General features: G+C 53.0%; 3 protein-coding genes across 3 annotated transcripts; all 3 read right to left on the minus strand.

The window, feature by feature from the left end:
* Positions 1 to 264: 264 nt before the first annotated feature.
* Positions 265 to 1,922, minus strand: SPSK_09044 (cytochrome P450, family 51 (sterol 14-demethylase); the record flags this gene model as incomplete). The annotated part of the gene is made up of 2 exons (XM_016735625.1): positions 265 to 1,401; positions 1,479 to 1,922. 2 exons carry the CDS (start codon positions 1,920 to 1,922, stop codon positions 265 to 267), a joined length of 1,581 nt encoding a protein of 526 aa, XP_016587088.1.
* A 1,970-nt stretch (positions 1,923 to 3,892) lies between these two features.
* Positions 3,893 to 5,884, minus strand: SPSK_08799 (uncharacterized protein; the record flags this gene model as incomplete). The annotated part of the gene is made up of 1 exon (XM_016735386.1): positions 3,893 to 5,884. One exon carries the CDS (start codon positions 5,882 to 5,884, stop codon positions 3,893 to 3,895), a length of 1,992 nt encoding a protein of 663 aa, XP_016587089.1.
* A 6,066-nt stretch (positions 5,885 to 11,950) lies between these two features.
* Positions 11,951 to 14,996, minus strand: SPSK_08444 (centromeric protein E; the record flags this gene model as incomplete). The annotated part of the gene is made up of 2 exons (XM_016735041.1): positions 11,951 to 14,133; positions 14,207 to 14,996. The coding sequence occupies 2 exons, from the start codon at positions 14,994 to 14,996 to the stop codon at positions 11,951 to 11,953; spliced, it is 2,973 nt and encodes a 990-aa protein (XP_016587090.1).
* Positions 14,997 to 18,946: the final 3,950 nt, after the last annotated feature.

Raw genomic sequence — 18,946 nt, forward strand, 5'->3', positions numbered from 1 at the left:
CATTCACATAAGTGCATCCGTCCCCACCGTCACTACGCAGTGGCTATGGCTTTCATGAAGATCTTGCATTAAAATTCATTAAGCCTATGGGGGATACATAACGTAGAAACAAAAAGAGGTCGTTTAATTAACATGGCAGGCAAAAGAGCAGGCATTCGACCTCCGTACCGCACCTTCCCTTTTCTTTATCTTTTTTTTGCCACTCTATAGGAAACCACTGCCCCCTTCAAACAACCGCACAAGACACGCCGCTCTTCCAGCAGCTTATGCCTTCTCGCGGCGCTCCCAGTGGATCATCGCAGGCTCCAGGGGCCGCGAAAACAGCGACGCGAAGTCTGTGCCAATGACCTTGTTGCTGCCATCCACATTGCGGAACTTGAACAAGCGCACAACCTGGACGATAATGGTCTGCAGTTGCACGTTGGCAAACTGCTCGCCAATGCACCGGTGACGGCCAGCGCCAAAGGGCAGGTAGGGCGACCCGGTGCCCTTGCTGACAAGGCCGTAGCCGTAGTCAATCTTCTCCTCGTCCTCGTCCGCGCGCAACATGGCCGGGGCGTTGGGTGAGTCGGCGTCCCACCGGTGGGGGTCCCACAGGTCGGGGTTGGGGAAGTAGGCGGGATCGCTGGCGGACACGCCGGGGGCGGACATGAGGATGTGGCTGGTGGGGACGACGTACTTGGTGCCGGGGACGTGCAAGGGCTGCTTGACCTTGCGCATGATGGAGTGAATGGGGGCATGCAGGCGCAGGGTCTCCTTGACGACGGCACCGTGCAGCGGCAACTTGGCAAGATCCTCGTACTGCAGGGGTGGCAGGTCGGGGCCGAGAACGTTGATCTGCTCCTGGTACAGGTCCTCCATAATGTCGGGGCGCGAGGCGAGCAGCAGCATAATCCAGGCGGAGGTCGACGAGGACGAGTGCTGGCCAGCCATGAGGAGAGCGATCATCATGTGGGCAATCTCGTGGTCAGGAACCTTGACGCCGTTCTTGTAGGTCGAGTTCATCAGGTGGTACATCAAGTCCTGGGCGTCGAGCTCGGGGTTGGCGCGGCGACGCTTGATGGTGTCCATGTAGAGCTTGGCAACGATGCGCTGTGCGCGGTCGCGACGGTTGTTCCAGGGGAGCGGGGCCCAGTGGAAGGTAAAGTTGATGGGGTTGAAGCCCAAGTCGAGGTCATGATACAGAGCGGCCAGGGACTCATCAAGCTGCTCACGGATGGCCTTGCCCTGCAGAGCGTGAGAGGCAGTGAAAATGGTGATCTCGGCCATCTTAGGCGGTATGTTAACCTCGCCGGAATCGCCCTTGAAGTCTGCCGTGCGCTTGAAGTAGCTGGTCACCTCGTCGGAGATGATGTGGACGTATTGGCGGAAGGCCTCGGTGGTGAGGGCGATCTTCATAAACTGCGGGCAAAGAAAATTCGTTAGCGAGGGAGGAGGTGATGGCAGCGCGATTGTCTTGAGCTGTGACAGCTGCATACCTTCTTTTGCTCCATCAGCTTGGAGTTGGGGCAGTCGTACACGACATCCTTGCCGAAGACGGGTGTGGTGAGGACACTGTAGATCTCCTCGGCGTTGACATCGCGGATCTTGCCGTTCAGCACAAAGTCGTTGCCGGCAGTGCCCAAACAGACGGTGGTTTTGCGGCCGAGCAGCACAAATGTGAAGATGTCACCGTACTTCTTGCGGTTCTCCAGGAAGAAGCGCGGTGGGTCCATGCCGTACGTGATCGTGCTGCCGATGACAGGAAACCAGTGGAAGACGACGGGCGGCTCGTTGGCGTTCTTGAAGAGCGTCTGGTTCAGCACGTTGAGGACGACGGTCACGACGAGCACGGCAGCAAAGCCAACGACTATCTGCGAGCCAGTGCCCAGCTGCGCATACTTCTGGACCAGAGGACCAGCCAGTTCCTGGATCGCACCCATTGTGTATGTCTTTGTTTGCGAGGAAGGGGGGCGAGAGGTAGGACTGTCGAAAAAGGGGGCGCCGCTCGAAGCACGATAGGCGGCGAACTGCAGAAGAAAAGAGGGAGGAAGCGAAAGAAAAAGAAAAGAAAAAGAGAGGGAAGCTGAGGCCCTGACTTTGTCGTGTGTGTTCGCGACCCGTTGAGAATTGGATGATGCGAATTGGTCGAATTCGAAAGGGGGAGCGAGGGTGAGGAGAGAAAATAAGTGCGGCTGGATCGCGTTTTCTAATATGCCGTTCGATTGTCGCAGTATCGTGCCAAGCGTCCTTGCAGCGAAAGGCGGTCTAATAAAAAAAATGACGTTGAAAAAAAAAATTGAATTAAGAGAAATAATTCCGTTTCGAGTCGTACTCGTAATGCGCGTTTGGGCACGCCAGGCAAACCATCCCACGCTCCTTCCAGCGAAATGTTGAATTGACCATAGTCCAGCCAATCAGAGGCGTGTATCGTATTCGTATCCGCAACCTATCCAGGTACCGCTCTGCGCCGAACGCACGCAAAAGGTACAACCACTCCGTTTCCAATTTCGCGCCGTGGCGGCGCCTCTTTTTTTCTCCCTTTTTTAAATAGTTAAAGCGGGCAGCCCTGAATATGGTGTCATAACAACGGCTCCATGACACTGCAGGCCTGGCCCGCAGTCTCGCTGTGAAATCAGATGTTTTTTTCGCTCCGCTCCTTGTGACAGGGAGGCTTTCTCGACTGGTCCATTTCCCCCTATTTTCCTGGCACCCATCATCTTCGACATATTACCCACCAGCAATAAATAAACGAGTCTATTGGGCCAACCGCCGTTCAACAGCGAGAACAACAATGACAGCAAAAACCTGCAATTAGCTCATTCTATGCTAGGCAACAAGGAAGTGTAGAAGGAAGAACAGCCCCGGGAAGTCGTGCTGGCCATGCCATTCGTCAATTGTTTTGCCTTTGAGCTCTCAAAGCAGATTTCAAACCAGCCAGAATCAGACGACGTTCAAGCAGGCCAGTGTCCGATTATCGTTTCCCGGGCGTGGTCACCTAGGAAAGAAATATACACACCCGAACGGTTAGTAATCGATCTCATCAGTAAAACGTCAAGGGACTTGCCGGAGAGGCTGGTGGGTGATGCTGACCGACGCGGCTTGCCCCTTCCCTCGCTTTCGTCAGCCAAGAGTTCTTACGTTACTCCAATACTTGCCAAAACGAGTAATTTCCTGGTCTGCTTACACGCGACACGCTGTATGTCAACAACCCCCAGCATCGCATTCGTTGCCAAACCGGGCAATTTCTACAGCACGTGATCTCAACAGCATTGTTCTGTTCTGCCACAACTTGAACGTTGAAGGGTTCCGAACTACCTATCCTACCACCATCCTTCGGTCTCTTGTTCGTATTCTTTGTGCAATTTCACGTGCTGAAAGAAACTATTGATCACGGTAAAGCTAAACGAATAAGAGAGCTGCTGTTGGTTGATGGCAAGAAATGGCAAAGGTTAAACGAATAAGAGAAATGTTGAGCCCAACTTGACAGACCAAATTTATCCCCCCGTGGCCTTCTTCCTACGCATGCTGCCGATATGAAACAATGTCACTGCCGCGTGAATTAGGACCCGTCATGCCAACAATTTCTTAAGGCTTTGAGACGTAGGTTGCATGTAAAGAAGGTATATGATATTATTTCAAGGAACTAAGCATTTGAAAAACCCCCAAACTGCCTGGGTACATTGTTACTCCGGAATGTACAACTGATAAAATGCGCAATGTCGACCCAACGAAAGATATGAAAAGAAGCCATGACCGGATATGCAATGCTAGTGAAGGTATAAGAATGTGACATAAGAAAAGCGAATGTAGGGGCCGAAAGGGGGTAAGATAATAGTGAGTGAGTGAGATAGAGAGAAAGGGAAGACAGAATAGAGGAGACGGAGCGCGGTGCAACAATATCTCGGCAATATCAAACGTCGACGGCCCACCAGCCGTATTCGCCGTCAATGTTGATCCAGCGTCCCTTGTCCACAGCGGCCTCCCAGCCCATCATCACCGCCAAGAGGCGGCATCCCGTCGCGCTGACAGCACAAACGATGGAGTCGCTCGCCCCGGCCAGCACGGCCAAGTCCATCATGTAGGCACGGCCGACCAGGCTGCGGATGCGCAGCGTCTCGGCAGGCGCCGCCGTCCAAGCGGACGAGGCAGAGGGTGGGGCCGATGACACACCGGCGCCGCCCAGGTTCCAGAACATGGCAGCAAAGAAGCCGCCCTCCCAGCCAAACGTCTCGTCAACAAACTTGCGGAAGGCACCGGGCTGCGGGTCTTGGGGCGCCGCGGCGGGCTTTCTGGCGAGGCGAATACGATCCTGGGCACGTGCAGCACCCGCAAACTCGTCCGAGTCATAGACCAGGGGGTCGTCAGACGCCAGCACCATGAGCGACGAGGGGCCGATGCTACCGCCAGCACCAACAGCCACTGGGCTTTTCTGGCTCTTCTTGTTTTGTTTGCTGGCGTCGGCAATAACATTCATCGCACGATCCGCGTATAAATTGAGGGGCACGTACGAGTCCCGGTACTGGAACTCAACCGGCCGGAGGTCGCCGCGGCGGACGTGCAGGCCCACAATTGTGCCATGCTCGTTCTTGCCGTCATGACCACTGCTACCCCCGGCGGAATCGTCACCGTTGCCGTCACCGCGCTTTTCCAGGGCCGTCAGGGCCTTGAGCTGCTTCACGCGCTGGGTGACATGATTAGCATCGTCTTTGTTGAGGCGAAAGAGCGCCTCGTAGCCCTTGCGGGCGAGGTCAAACAAGTGTTTGGTGCGGTCCGGGGCAATACCGGCTGCCGCGTCGCTCTTGTCGGCAAAGAAGAACTGGTCCGCGGTGTCGACCGTCATGACTAGGTGGCGGGCCTGGCGCGGGCACGGCAGCATCTCGTGGCGCAGCGGCGGGCGGCAGGCCGGCGATGGTGGGGGCGCAAAGATATGCGCGTAGCGGCCATAGGCCCAGTGGGTGTCGTCGATGAAGAATCCACGACCCTCGCTCTGCGCCTGCGCATAAGCCATCCACAACAGCATCATCGTGCGGCCGAGACCTGCCTCGGACGAAGCCAACACGAACGTTAAACTGCGGCCGCACACAGGTTTGCCTGCGAACGTGTTGCTCGACTCGCCGACAATATCGCCGTCGTCGGCGTTGGCTTGCTGGTTAAAAAGGGTCCCGATGGACACGCTGCCTGTGAGATAGCCTGCGACCTCGGCCTCATGGACGTCAACAAAGTTGCTGTCAAACGAGCGCAGGCGCTCCGCGCTAGTCTTCCGCTTTCGCTTGTTGATGCCGCCCAGGCTGCCGAGACCGATGATGTTGCCAAGACCGACACTGCTGCCACGCAGAGCGTCGACCCGGTTCGCCACCTCGACACACTTTGCGCAAATACTCGAGTATTCGTTCACCGTGAGAGGAAAGTTGGAGTTGGGTGGGATGGACACGGTCCATTTCGGGTTGCCGTGCTTGTCGCTGACAATAACGGGCGTTGAGTGGGTGGGCAGGCTGCTCTTCGCCACCATCTCGTATGTGTTTTTCGTCGGGTCGTTGGGATCCGGATCGTTCGGCCAGAAGTAAAGGCCGTCTCTTACGGACCGGGATGTCCTTGAGCCGCCCCATAATGCGATAAAGAGAAGATAGAAGGCGGATACCAGTCCAGCAAAGTAAATGACAGCTCGTAGCACACGGCTTGGCCGAGGTGTGCTGGATGACCTCCGTTTCGGTGGTATTAACTGGGGCAGACCAGGGGACGGCGGTGGTGAGGCGAAGACAAGGTGGTCGAAGCCGAAGCGCGAGGATGTTGACGACAGCGGTCCCTTTTCGTGTGTATATGAAGCGGCACGCCTCAGGTTGATGCGCGGTGGTGCCACAATCATCTTGTGTGATGTGTGAGAGAGGTCAAGGGTTGGCGGCATAGCAGAAGTTCTGAGAATTGCATCCAGGAGATGCTGGAGGTGTGACGAGTTTGAAATTAGAGAGTGTGTAGTGAAGAAGCCATAAAAATGAGTGGATATTAGGAATATGAAAGAGATATTGACGCCGAATGTTGAAGTTGGACCAGCCTGCCTCGGGACAGCGACATAAAAGAGACGGCTGTCTCTGGAAAGTATGAACTCGAAGCGGATTATAGCAATTCAAGAGAGTTGAAGCCAAGGAAAGGACGGATAGTCAGCATGTCGCAGTTGAAAGAGCGGTGGAAAAGAAAGAGGGCTAGCAACGTAGGAGGGTATCGATGAAGAATAGAAAACAAACGGCTTCGAGACTAAGCTTGAGCCAAGAAAAAGAGGGCTGACGTGGGCTTAAGAATGATATCGAGTACAAGTACAAGGAGATTGTAGGAGAAAAGGAAGGAAAAGAACGAGTCCAAAAGTCAAAGTGAAAACGCAAAGAGGGTTATTTGGTGTTCAGAGCCCACGGTTCCGTAGTCTGCAGTTGACAAGAGAAGGCGGGAATGCTAGACGGGTAGCAACGGTTGGTGACAGTGGGATGGTCTCTCCGCTCATCACAATCTGACAGGTTGGACAAGTATACGATCTTCGGGGAAGAGAAGAGGACGACCGGGAAAAGGGAGGCACGATGCCAAAGAAAAATGAGGGGCGTCTGCCAGAAGGCAAAGAAGGTAGGAGGGATAGGGAGAGAGGGAGAGATGGAGAGGGTGGGATATTCGCAGATCCTCGCCATCAACCCTGGTTAAGCGTCAAGATTGGCGGCCCGCTGGAACGGAGAACAACGTCACATGCTCCACGCGAGGCGAGAAGAAAAGGAAAGTGAAGTGCAAACGGTTCAAAGGATGCTGACCCTGAAGGAGTTCCCTTGATGTTGTGCTGCCTACCCTTTGACAGCTGTCGTGTGCGCCGGTCCTGTGGTGGAGGGAAAGTGTGAGAAAGTGGTGGTAATACGGTCTGAGAAGAAAAAAAAGATTGAAAAAAAAGAAAAGCCAACGGTGAGTGGCGAGAGATAATAAAATATGGAAAAAGGGCGAAACACGGCCACTCGGTCGACGAGTGAGAGTACGAGAGTGTCAGAAAACCAGTGAAAATAAGAAAATGAAAGCAAGGAGAATTTATCAAAGTTGGGTTTTGTGCGCTTGTCTTCTTTTGTTTTGGGAAGCGAGACCTGTCTCTTTAGCCTCAGGGAAGCTTCGTTCCCGATTCGACACAAAGAGTAGGTTCAACACAACGACGCCGTCCGGCTACTCCAACCCAAAGTAGGGCTCGCGTGATTTTGTTGTTTCGTTTTAGTAGTTTCGTTTCTTTCTGCGAGTATGGCGGAGCGCTGACCTGGCAGGAAGCAAATAAGACTAAACAGCATCTGGTTCGGGACGATGGAAAAGGAATGCAAAAAGGGCAATAAAATGAAGCAAGGGAAAAAGGTTGACGCATAGCGGTTCGATGCCACAACCTAACCCCACGATGGTACCGAAAAGACCGTAATACTGAAAGTCTATTTGGGCAAGATGGACCCTGAAAAAAAATGAGCACGACGTATGACGCTCGATCGAGCCTGAGGCGAACGCACGCGAAACAGGCGCACAAGCCCACACGTACACGGGCTCGACGGGTAAACAAGCAGAAAGAGGGTTGGCGTGGATATCATGCTCCACAAGACCGCGAAGATCGTGACGAAGTGGCGTGCAAAAGAAAGGGTCTGTCAGGGGTATGCAGTGGAGGCGAGCTACCTTGTTGCCTTGATTTTGTCTTCCCTTTTTTTCTCTGTCTTCTTTGTTTTCCCAAACCGGGGATTGTGGCGGACGTTAAGGAGCTTTGACCTGCATGCCGTACCACTTAATTAATAAAAGGGAGGTTGCAAGAGGAAGGAAAGAAAACACAGAGAGAGCAACCATGGAGATTGACATTCCCAGGAAAAAGTCTCTGTTTGATGTACATCGTACTCACTCTTTCTTTTATTTCAATTTTTCAATTTTCTGTAACCCCGTGCTCTGTTGTTTGAAGTTAGATCTCGGCCACGATGCTTTGTTTTTTGTTCACTCTCTTTTGCTTCTTTTATTTCTTTCTTATTGCCGTTTCGAATTCTCGTGCTTTGCAGGCGATTGTTTCTTTGCTCGGTGCTGGCCCGGATACATTCAGTGTGGTGAATGATATTGTATACACAGAAGAGCGCTTGAACCGACTGTTCATGCAGGCGGACAAAATATATATATGTGCCTCTTTGAAGACGAGAAAGCAGCTTTGAAGCTGTGACGGGGTGGGGGTCGACTCAGACGATTCGAATCAAACCCATATGTGGAGAAAGTCGAAACTAGAGACAATCGAGCAGTTGCAAGTTGGCCGCGGCAGAAACCGAAGTTGGTTTTATGGTTACGAGTGGCGCGAGGGAGAATGGAAGGGGAAATATACTCCGTACGCAAAGCTGCAAGTAAACGAGGAAGTAACAAGCACCGGTGCAGGCTGAACCGAGTGAGCTGACTGGTGGCCGAGATTGGCCGCAGGCTTGTCAACGCAAGATACGTAGTAGTCCGTGCTGCGAGGATGCAAGACACCGCCGTCTTGAGAAAAAGCAAGACGAAATGAAGGTGAGGGGCCAGTGGGCAGTTGCAGATGTGGACGAAACGGAAATCGTATACACGATTTGAAGGCTTGCCCTGGGGGCGGTCACGTTCTACAACCAACCTGGCGTGGATGGAATGCAGAGAGAGACACACAGGAAGCAAACCAAACCAAACCAAAAAAAAAAGGAAATTGCCAACAAGGGCGCCCCGGACAGACAATCCGCCCCTGGCCCTTTATTGTTTCTTGGTGTGGCTGTGATGTTCTCAGAATCTGCCCGCTGCCCTGATTTTCTGTTGTGACGATCTCCAGCGTTGCCTTCTAACTGGTTGAGCATCATGCTGTCCCTGGCTGCCCGGGATCCTGCGGTGCCTGCCTGCGTTCCGTCATGTGTGGCAAAAGGCTTGTTACCCGGGACTGTCTACTGTGCGACAAACTTACATACTTTGTAGTAGCAGAAACTTCTCGTTCCATATCCGGCTGTTTCTGCGTTTTGCAAATCATCGGCGAAGTGTTCAAGAGAGCTGCGAGGTAGACCGAGCGATATTTTATCGCCAGTCTATTGAGCGATGCTTTGTTCCGCACAGCCGTCGCTAGGCGTCAGGTTTTTTTCAAGTCTCCTCTGTAATCTTACCAACCGCAGTTGTGCCTAGCATCACTGAAGCAAGCAGGTGGGACACATATGTCGTCCTGTATTTCTGATCCTGCCCCTTCGCATCATTGTTGCGTTGTGTTCTTGTTTAAGTTGGCTCCAGTGGGGAAGACAAAATGTTGGGATGGGCGTCGCAGTGGCGCTAGCGCGGCTTCGGGACATTCTGAAACACATTAAAAAGGATGGGAAAAGAAGGCAAAATAGGGGACCAAGGCAAGAGACAGGGAGACAGGCCAACGTCATCTCTGTGCTTGTTTTCTCGGTGTTGATCTTTTCCTATACTGGCTTTAGCTGCTTTTGCCCCTAGTCAGGTCCCACCACTGCAAGTGCGTAACGAAATAAGGGAGTGGGAGAAAGTTGGCATACCGCTCGACAACGAAGAGAAATGAGCGATGGACAAAAGAGTGGCAGCACATTGGTCGTCAAATGTCGTACGGAGTCCGGGAGGGGGGGGGGGGCGCGGAGAGGACGGAAGTAAGACGTCGTAACGAATATGTGGCAAGGGTGACTGACGGTGGTCTTGTTCGCGTCTTGTGAGTGGCCGAAGGCACCCTGTGACGTAGCTGGCTGTGTCTGACGAATTGCTGGCCACAAACTTGCTTTTTATTTTCTGTTTGTGCATCGCGGGTTGAAAAGGAGAGGCGTCACAGATTGAAGTGGTACACAGACTGAAAACAGTTGCCATTGGACACCGCCAGCCGCTATTTGACCGACTGGGAAGGAGCGAAAGCCACAGGAAGCGAGACCAAAAGCAGAAATAAAGAAGGAACGAACGAGCAAGCCAAACGAACAACAGAAGAGTAAGGAGCGATGGGAGCAAACTGGCAAGAAGGCGCACGATTTGAGGGTCAGAGGCAAGGGAACAAGGCAATTGCCCTTGCAGCGATCCTTCCTCAACCGGTTATTGCGATGAAAATGCGTGCAGCACAATAGGAGGACAGCTTATTTAGGAAGGAGTCGATGGCATCTCTAAATAGGTACGGAGTAGAAAGCCTTAACACCTTGAGCGCAAACACAAGACAGCGTATCGACAACACAACATGCGGTGTAAAATAACTTTCCAGTTAACTTTCCAGTGTGCAAACGAGCAAATTAGATGTCACATAGAAATCCCTTAGTCCCTGTGGCGTCGACACGCCAGGCTCCAAGTTGAAATCGGAAGGTAATTACTGCTCATCGCTGCTCGTGCCCCAGAGCCAAACAAACTGTACTCACCCGTCTCTCACCACTGCTGCAAGCGTTCGCTCTGGGCCAGTATGTCTGTTGATTATCGATGGAATGGGAGGACGGAGAAACAAAAGCGCAACGATGGTCGCTGTCAGACCGTTAGAAGAGAAAAGAAAGGGTCCAATGCAAGGAGGCGCTAAAATTTGCGAGGCAGAGGTGAAAACGACTTACACCAAATACGGCAAGAGCACATCAATGTTACAGCACTGGAGGTGCATGACACCAAACGACGTAAAGCCTCACACGGAGGAAAGACAAATAAAAAGAAAGCATATTGAACTACCAGAGGGGCAATGGAGTTGGGAAAATACGATATCAGCAGACGAAAAGGGAAAGGTAAAAGAAATAATGGTCTCAGTGAGACATACGGACGAGAAGGTAAAGACGAAACCCTACGATATTTGTCTTCTTTTGGTTTCAGTTTTTTGTAATCTCTGTTTTGCCGCTCTGCTCTTCGCATCTTCGCGTCGAGTTTCCCCCCTAATTTTGTGCCTCCTGTCAATATCTCGTCTGGTCGACGGCTTGCCTGTCGTCCGGTAGTAGAAGGGAATCAAGCAACTAGCCGCCCTGGCTGTGTATATGGCTCATGAGGTTCACACACCCGCACAAACGGCTGTATTGCGGCGCAGGAGCACGGGGTGCGTCGTATGTATATTGCTTGCGTCGCCGCAGTGGCACCGGGAGGCACACCGAATAGGGGCTGCAAACAGACACAAACGAGCAGGTGCTCATTCGCAAGCACCGATTGGTAGATGGCAAAATGTTGACATGATTTTTGGCCCTCAGTCGGTGCCGCAATGATTTATCTTGACCAGAGGCAGTGCGAGAATGAGTGCCTCATTGAATACTCATAGGTTGCCGCGAGTTTCAGTTCGTCCCGACGTCGTTTAAAAATGTTTCTCATCACAGGTGGGAGGTATACCATATCTCATGACTGGCGTCTGCCATTGACGGTGTCTTCGGAATGAGCCATATTGATGCGACTACCCGTACATATCTCGGCCACATCGGACTCTCGCGTAGTCATACAATTGAATGGCACCATTTTACATACGATCATGCGCTGTCATACTTTGCAAGATCTCTCGGATGTGAATGTCTTGTGCCGTGTGCGTACATAGTATGTGCAAGTAAATTATAACAAGTCCTTTTGGTCTTTGTCGCTTTCCTGTCGTTACTTTAGTCCACACTCTCTTTTCTTCATGCCGTCTCCATATGAACAATACACAGCCAAATCGTCATTGAACACCACATCCAACCTCGCATCGTTTGTTGTTTTCCCGGTCCGATCAATTACAGCAACAAAAGCTGCCAAATATACATGCTTCCAGACAAAAGAGAGTAATAGGAGAGAGGGAAAAAGAGACAAGCCTCAAAATGCTAATAATACAGAGAATGTCGGGTATAGGACAAAAGAACAAGAAAGGACAGATCAAATATAACAGGCGAATGAAAGAAAAACAAATGCCATCCAGACACGGCCCTAAAAAACGAGAAAATCAAAATCAAGTCATACAGTTTGTCGTCACAAGCGCCCCCGATGCGCTCGTGGATCCCCACCGCCTCTGTGCATTCACGTCTCTCTCACACCGAATTCATGCCTCCATCGCCACTGGTGCCGGCTCGTTGATCAGAGACGGGCTCCGCCGCAACGGCTCGAGGTCGACGTTAGGCTCAGCCAGAACAACATCGGGCTTGTGTTCGTTTGGCGCGACGCGGACGCTGCCACGTGTGCCACGGACAAGCTGGCCGCTCTCGACGCGGTCCTGGATCATCTCATCGAGCATTCGGCTCATCTCGTCCACGCTCTTTGTGCGCGCACGAGGGAAGCCAGAGCTGCTGTGCCGCTTCCCGCTGCCCAGGACGGGGGACTTGACACCAGTGGACATGGCGGGTGTTGGCGGGAGAGCCATGGCGGGTGGGCTGCTCGGGGGTTCCAGCATTTGCGAGGTCCGGAAGCTAGATCGAGAGTCGACACGGTCAGCATTGTCGCGCGATCGTGCCGCGGTCCGAAGTGCCGCAAGCATGCGGTCCTTGTCCTCCAATTTCGCGCGAAGCTCGGCAATCTCGGCATCCTTGTCACGAATCACCGCAGACACACTATGGTCTTCGCCAACCATAATACCCTTGGTCGATCCCAGGCCGACCGATGTTCTTGACGAACTCGCTCGTCGCGCTTGCAGCAAGCGCTTCTCGAGCGTGGCAATGTACCGGTTCTTGTCCGCCAAGTCGGCCTGCAATGCCACGTTCTGAGATTGCATAGATGCAATGCCATCACCAAACTCGCCCGCGCTGTCTTCGTCCTCGGCCGGCGAGCCTTCCGCTGTACCACTGCCCGAAAGTCTTTGCCCACCAGCACCGCGACCGACGGTGGAAGACGAGGATGCTGTCGAGGCTGTTCTCTCCAACAGAGAGCGGCTGCCGCTAACGGACGTACCGCCGTTCGTGGTCGCCACAGAGCGGACAGACGCCATGGATGACCGCGGATGCATTCCCAGCGAGCTGTAGGAACCGCCCGTGTTGACACCGATCGACTTGGAGCTAAGAATCAACCGGTTCAGATGGTCAATCCGCTCCTTTAATGCTGTACGTGCAAGCTGCATCTCCAACATCTGCTCTTCGTGACGGTGCTCCGCCTCGCGCTCCCGTGCTAGTTCCTCTTCCGCATCGCGGACACGCTCCTCCTCTTCGTTCTCCTCAGACTTCTTCTTGGCCTGCGCCTCGAGCGCTCCGCGTAGTTCAAGAATCTCCATCCGGTACCGCTCAAGCAGCACACGTGCACCGCCATCGCCGCCGGCGCCCAGGGCCTCCTCGGCGCGTTTGGCGTGACTGACAATGTTGTTCTTGGCGCGTGACGCGAATTTCAGCGTGTTGATCGTCTCGGTTGTGTGGCTGTTGGCTGTTGCGACGCTGCCGACGGATCCGATTTGAATCGTGCACAGAATACTGACGAGCGAGCCACCAGACAGAGCGCCTTGTAACAAGCGTGTGAGCTTGCTGTCTCGGTATGGCAAATGCTTGCCGTCCTTGTCTGCTTGCTTTGGGTCCTTGTCCTTGCTGTCTGACAGCTTGGCGATAACCGTTCCCAGTGTAAGCAAACTTTTGTTGATGTGGGAACCTTCCGTACGGCGCTCCTTCGTCTCGGCCGCCTTCTCAGAACCTGCCAAATCGATCAAGCTCAGGGTAGACACGCGCACACCGCCCGGAAGGAGACCGCCACGCTTGTTGTCGCCGCCGGTCGCATTTCCAGGAATGCGCTCTCTGCTCTCGACAACGATCTGCACAACCGCGTGACTGCGAGAGCTCCGCGAGTTGAACTGCGTGCTGGCTGTGCGACGGGCCTGGTCACCACGGGCAATCACGCGAAGCAGCTGGGTAGGGCTTTGTACAATCTCCTCTTTCAGAGGACTGGCATAAACGCCACGCTTGCTATCTTCACGCAATTTGATCTCTTCTTGCGGCACGTTTCCTCCGACGCCACCATTTGTCGGCATGCTCAACAAGTCGTGGATGCGCTCATTGTAGATTTCGAGGTAGCTGACACGCAGCAAGAATTCACGGGAAGGTGTTTCCCGAATGTAAGAGAAGATGTCGGTGATGGCGAGAGGAATAACACCCGGAGAAGACGCTGTACCTTGCATAGAGAAGGTCTTGCCCGTGCCTGTCATGCCATATGCGAATACTGTGCCGTGGTAACCCTCCATGACCCGTCGAACAAGTCGCTTGGCAATGTGATCGTAAACCTTGGAGTTGTTGTCGTGTGTTGAGAACACATTGTCTAAGAAATATCGTCAACGAATTTGTTCCATAGGCCCATTTGGGAAAAAGCAATGTCGACAGAAGACACTCACCATAAAAATAATCGCCACCCTCCTTTCCCCGGTATGCGACAAGAGATTTGCGACCATCGACCATCCACTCTCCATCAGTTTTGTGCTCTTGGCCGCCCGCATCTGGGCGGACACGAACACTGACTATGACATTGCCCTTGCCATCAGACTTGGACATGCGCTTAGCAGATCCACCCTCAGTCGAGATACCCAATCCAGACTTTGGCCCAAGGTCGCCGACATCGTCATATTGTGTCGCCGAGGTAGAGTAGGAGTCCTGAGCGGAAGAACTACGGCTTTGTGCCGGAGATGCAACGCTGATGAGTCCATCTGAGCTACGCTGGCCGGGCCGAGCCACGGACTTACCCTCGCCCGTGCCGTTCAACAAACTTGGCGTAGAGCTGCCAAATGTGTAGTTGGGAGTCGTTGGCGTCTTCAGCTTCCGACTAGAAGGGGCCCCATTCGACAACGGACTTGGGGGTAAACTTGTTCCCCGGTTGTCAGATCTTGGTGGTTGCGGGAAGGAGTTAATGCTGACACTCTTTCTGAGAGTCTTGCCGGCGCCGTTGATACCGGAGACAGCGCGGGGCTGAAGAAGACCGGGGGTCAAACTTTGTGACGCAGCGTTGGAAACGCCAGAAACAGATGGTGCTCGGAGACCACTCCGGGGTGTGCTTGGGGTGGACTTGTCGACTGTTGGCGTAGGAAGGGATCCCACACTCTTTCGTGTCTTCGCCATCGGAAGAGCTGGGAGCGCTGTCGCTGGCGGGGCGTTTGATGGCCGCGTCGTTCTCGGAAGGCCTGAAGCCATGATGTGTCGTTTGGGCGTTGTGTAGCAACGTACAACGGGTGCAGCACGGGAAAGATTGAGCAGTGCCTCGGAGACGGTTGAGTGGTGTCGAGCAGGTGTCGTCTATCGAATCTCTATGAAGTCAGAATTTGCTGTCCATGAATTCGTAAGTTCTTCAGTGGTGTCGTTGGCAGAATCGTCGAGATATGGCAAGCATTCAGTCGTCGTAAAACAGGCCACGCAGAAAAAGACCAGATGGTGGAAACAAAACTGGAAAGAAAGGTCGAGAAATGCAGTCCGGGATTTCTAGTGCGATTTGTGAACCAGGACCGTCTGTTTGTTTAGTCGCCTTTGCAACGTCGTTATGCGAAGTGTCGTTGGGTTTACGCTCGCAAGGTTGGATAGGGTGAAGGAGATGGTGTCTTTCTGTGAATAGAAAAGGAGCAAAGATTAGCTCGAAGTTCAGGCAGACTCAAACCAGTCCATGAGCATGATAGGGGTAGACGAGATTTCCAGCCTTCCCCCTAAAATGTAGGGATACTCTGCAAATCTTTCGTGGGGTTTGCAAACATGCGAGAAACAAGCGGGAGTACAGGTCATACCGAGCCACAATTAAGGTTTCGCTGCGCATGCATAACAGCACAACGGCTTAATGCAAGCGCTTGAGCACTCCGGTTTCAGCGCAACTATGTCGAGGGCGCAGCAACCAGCGACGAACATGGGTAAGCCAAAGCTGAAATTCGTCCTTTGGTGCCGGAAGCCAGGTCCCCAAAAAGAAATCGCGGTTGTCGATCCGGGAAAACTGCACAAAACTGACAGAAAATCGGGCGGATTGACGTATCGAGAGTTATTAATCTGACGTGCGCGGCTCCAGGGCGAACGCAAGGGATCGAAAGATCGTGCAGTTTAGCAGTCGGGCCTGCTCTATCACGTCCTTTTCGCCCAGGGACTCGCTTATCCACGACTCTGTTTGGGAGACGCCAGCTGAGAAAGTCTAGCGGTGGCTGTCGAACAGACAATTAGGGAGCCACGCGAGGTTTAAAGACATGTGCAAGAGGCCGAAGTTGGGCAGTGTGTAGTTGGGAGCGACAGTCTAAGCGATGGGTACTGCACAAAATGTTAGACATAAGAGGGGACCGACTGGGCTGATCTCGGGCCTGTTTCACACAGCGAGCCAGGTCATTGGCAGATCTAGTAGAAAGGGAGACACGAGCGCCGAGGGAAGAGCGAGCAAAGGTAGGAATGCAGTCCAACCGCCGATTGTGATGGGAGGGGGCAGGAAAAGGGAGAGACAAGAGCGGCAGTCGGAAAAGCAAAATGACGACAAGTCGTAAAGACAGGGCAGGAGCACGACGTACGGACCACGACGTCGTAAAAGAGAGGTGGGAAAAAATAGAATGTAAAAGGAAAAGTAGAAGCTGTATCTGCTGCCTGGGTCTCGAGAGTGACACGAAACAATGGAAACACGAGGACGGAAACGCGACAAAACAGCAGTGCGTGGGAGTACGACTATGTGTGGAACAGGACGCGATCTACTTCTTCTTCGTTGCAGAGGGGCGGGCGAGCGAACGAGGGTGTCGGGTGACTGACGGGGAAGTTCTGGGATTGATTTGGAGACGGGAAGCATGTATGTCGTACCTTGTGGTAGGAATTCGTAACGTCGACGCAGTCGTGGAGAGTATCTGCTGGCGGTTTGTATGTCGTGTAGTCGTAGGCGGGTGTATATCTGCCAGGCCGAGCCGCGCTTTGAACGCGGGCTGGTTGAAACGCACAGATGAGATGGCGAGCCAGATCGCGATGGATGTTCGGATGACAAAGTGGTGAGAAAGGACAAAAGAGACGATGCGAAAGAAAAGAAAGAGAACACAAGAGGGAAACCGAGGAAAAGGCCCAAAACGGGTGATACCCAGAAAAAGACTGGAGTGTCGAGAAAGGAAAGAGCGCCAGGAAAACAAGGTCAGCCTGGCCACCTACAAGTTAGGCTAGTATGTTCCCCTTTTCTCTGTGCTCGAGTGTCCCTGCCAGTTGGTCGGTTGGCTGTTGCACGGAGAACGGCACCATGTGGACTTTCTAAAAGATGCGCTGAGTGGGCAGGCACCACGGAAAATAACAATACTATCCCAAAAAATAGGAGCATGTGGGCATTTGACGGGAAGGCGCTGCCCGCGACGGCGTGGGCCAGGAACAGTCGACTTGGAAGGCACGCTAGGCACTAGAAAGACATCCATGCCACTTTTCTGTATGGGATATGCTCACTGGGGTCGAAGCTTTCCGTGACCACAACTACGACGCATCTTAGGCGCACGATCCCAAAACGGAGAGCATTGTTTCTCTACACTGTATTTTCTTTATTTTAGTATTGACGTTGCGAGGTTGCCCGCAATTTGCTTTTGTGAGCACGAAAAAAAGGCCATAACATGCTCCACTTTGGCTTCTTGTCCTGCCCAACGGGGAGGCAAAAAGAGGAAACAGCGACCGGGAGAGGCCTATCGAGTGGAAAACATAAGATATCTTACTCACGGTGTGTTTCGTTCCTGATGCGCTCCTGTCCAGTCATTCTCTCTCTTACTTCATCGTCAATCCTGCAGCCCCTCCTCTGAACACCTCCTGCTCCTGATCTTGCTCGCTTTCTGCGGCCATTTTCATCCAGCACTTTCTCGTCCTCTCGTCGGTTCTTTTGCTTTTTTTCAAGTGCACCATCGTTCCTTCTGTGTCAATCACATCCATAGTGGTAGCCAATTTGGTCGATCACCCATTGGCCCCACTCCCCCCTCGTTCTGGAGTGCCGTCCCTGGCACGCCTATTGCCCTTTTCAGCTAATTACTACGAACAAGGGCCTCTCGGCAGGTTTGAGCATGGGGGTCGACAGGGGACAAAAGGGGCCAGTCAGTCTGCTTCACCACTATCGTCAAAATTGTCCTTGTGTTTTTATCCCCCAGCGTTGTTCATGCCCGACCAAGTTTGGCTTGAGCTTCAGGGATGCTCGTGGCTCGCGACCGCTGTGGTGGGCTCGAAGGGCTGTGCTAACGTACATCGTAGGGACCTTTCTGTTACTTGCGGGTCGATAACGTGTTTATTCTTCTTCGCACCTTCCGCACCAGAAATCGGAACGTCTCGGCAGTGGCGGCAAGCGCGACTCTGTAAGCTGGCGTGCTTGTTTGGAATTACCAGAGCTCCGTTTTGCAAACCCAAGGAAACAGCGAAGGAACACGACACCAACTGATATACGACATGGAAGTCACGATGCAGTACGACATATCTCACGATGTAGAGAGCAAGCGGCCCAAGGCTAAAGACACACGTTTTCAAAGAGGTTAAATCAGAGCCAATATTAAATGTATTGCTGGGTTAAGTGTGCGCCCTTGCCTGCACTCTTTTGCGCTACTCCGTAGCAATGCATGCAGGAGCACACGCCAACTGCTGCCGGCAAGAACTGGCGCGGGTGGCCCACACATCAATATACTACTGGCGTTGATTTCGCCCCCTGCATTTCGACCTTTTTTCTTCCACCTCCCACCCCGACGAACACTGCGACATATGATACGGCGTGCTCTTACACCATTTCCGCACCGAGCCGGTCGGTGTACCTGCACAATCGTGCTGCAGGCCCCAGAACCTGCATGCATAAGGAGCGCACTGGAATGCACAAATGACGTCCACCAAGCCACGGCGAGTAAGCAATGGTCCGATGACGGTACTGGCGATTCAGATACAGCAGACCTGTGCCATTGGATTCGCGATCCGTGCAAATGGTGAAACAGTAGAAAAGATTTCGAAGCATGAATGCTTTCAGTTTCTTGTCGTTTCGTTCGAGATCGAAGCATCATGATCAGTCGGGAAGTCCACTTCTGCGACCATTCAATCTCTCTGACCACCTGATGGCCTCAGCTTGTATGCGAAGCCCACCTTTTCCTTTTCTAGGAATGGCCTGAGCCAGGCTCAGGCAATACTCGAAAGGCAACCTCACCACC

The sequence above is a fragment of the Sporothrix schenckii genome (assembly GCF_000961545.1).
Source record: "Sporothrix schenckii 1099-18 chromosome Unknown Cont44, whole genome shotgun sequence".
Classification (NCBI taxonomy): domain Eukaryota; kingdom Fungi; phylum Ascomycota; class Sordariomycetes; order Ophiostomatales; family Ophiostomataceae; genus Sporothrix; species Sporothrix schenckii.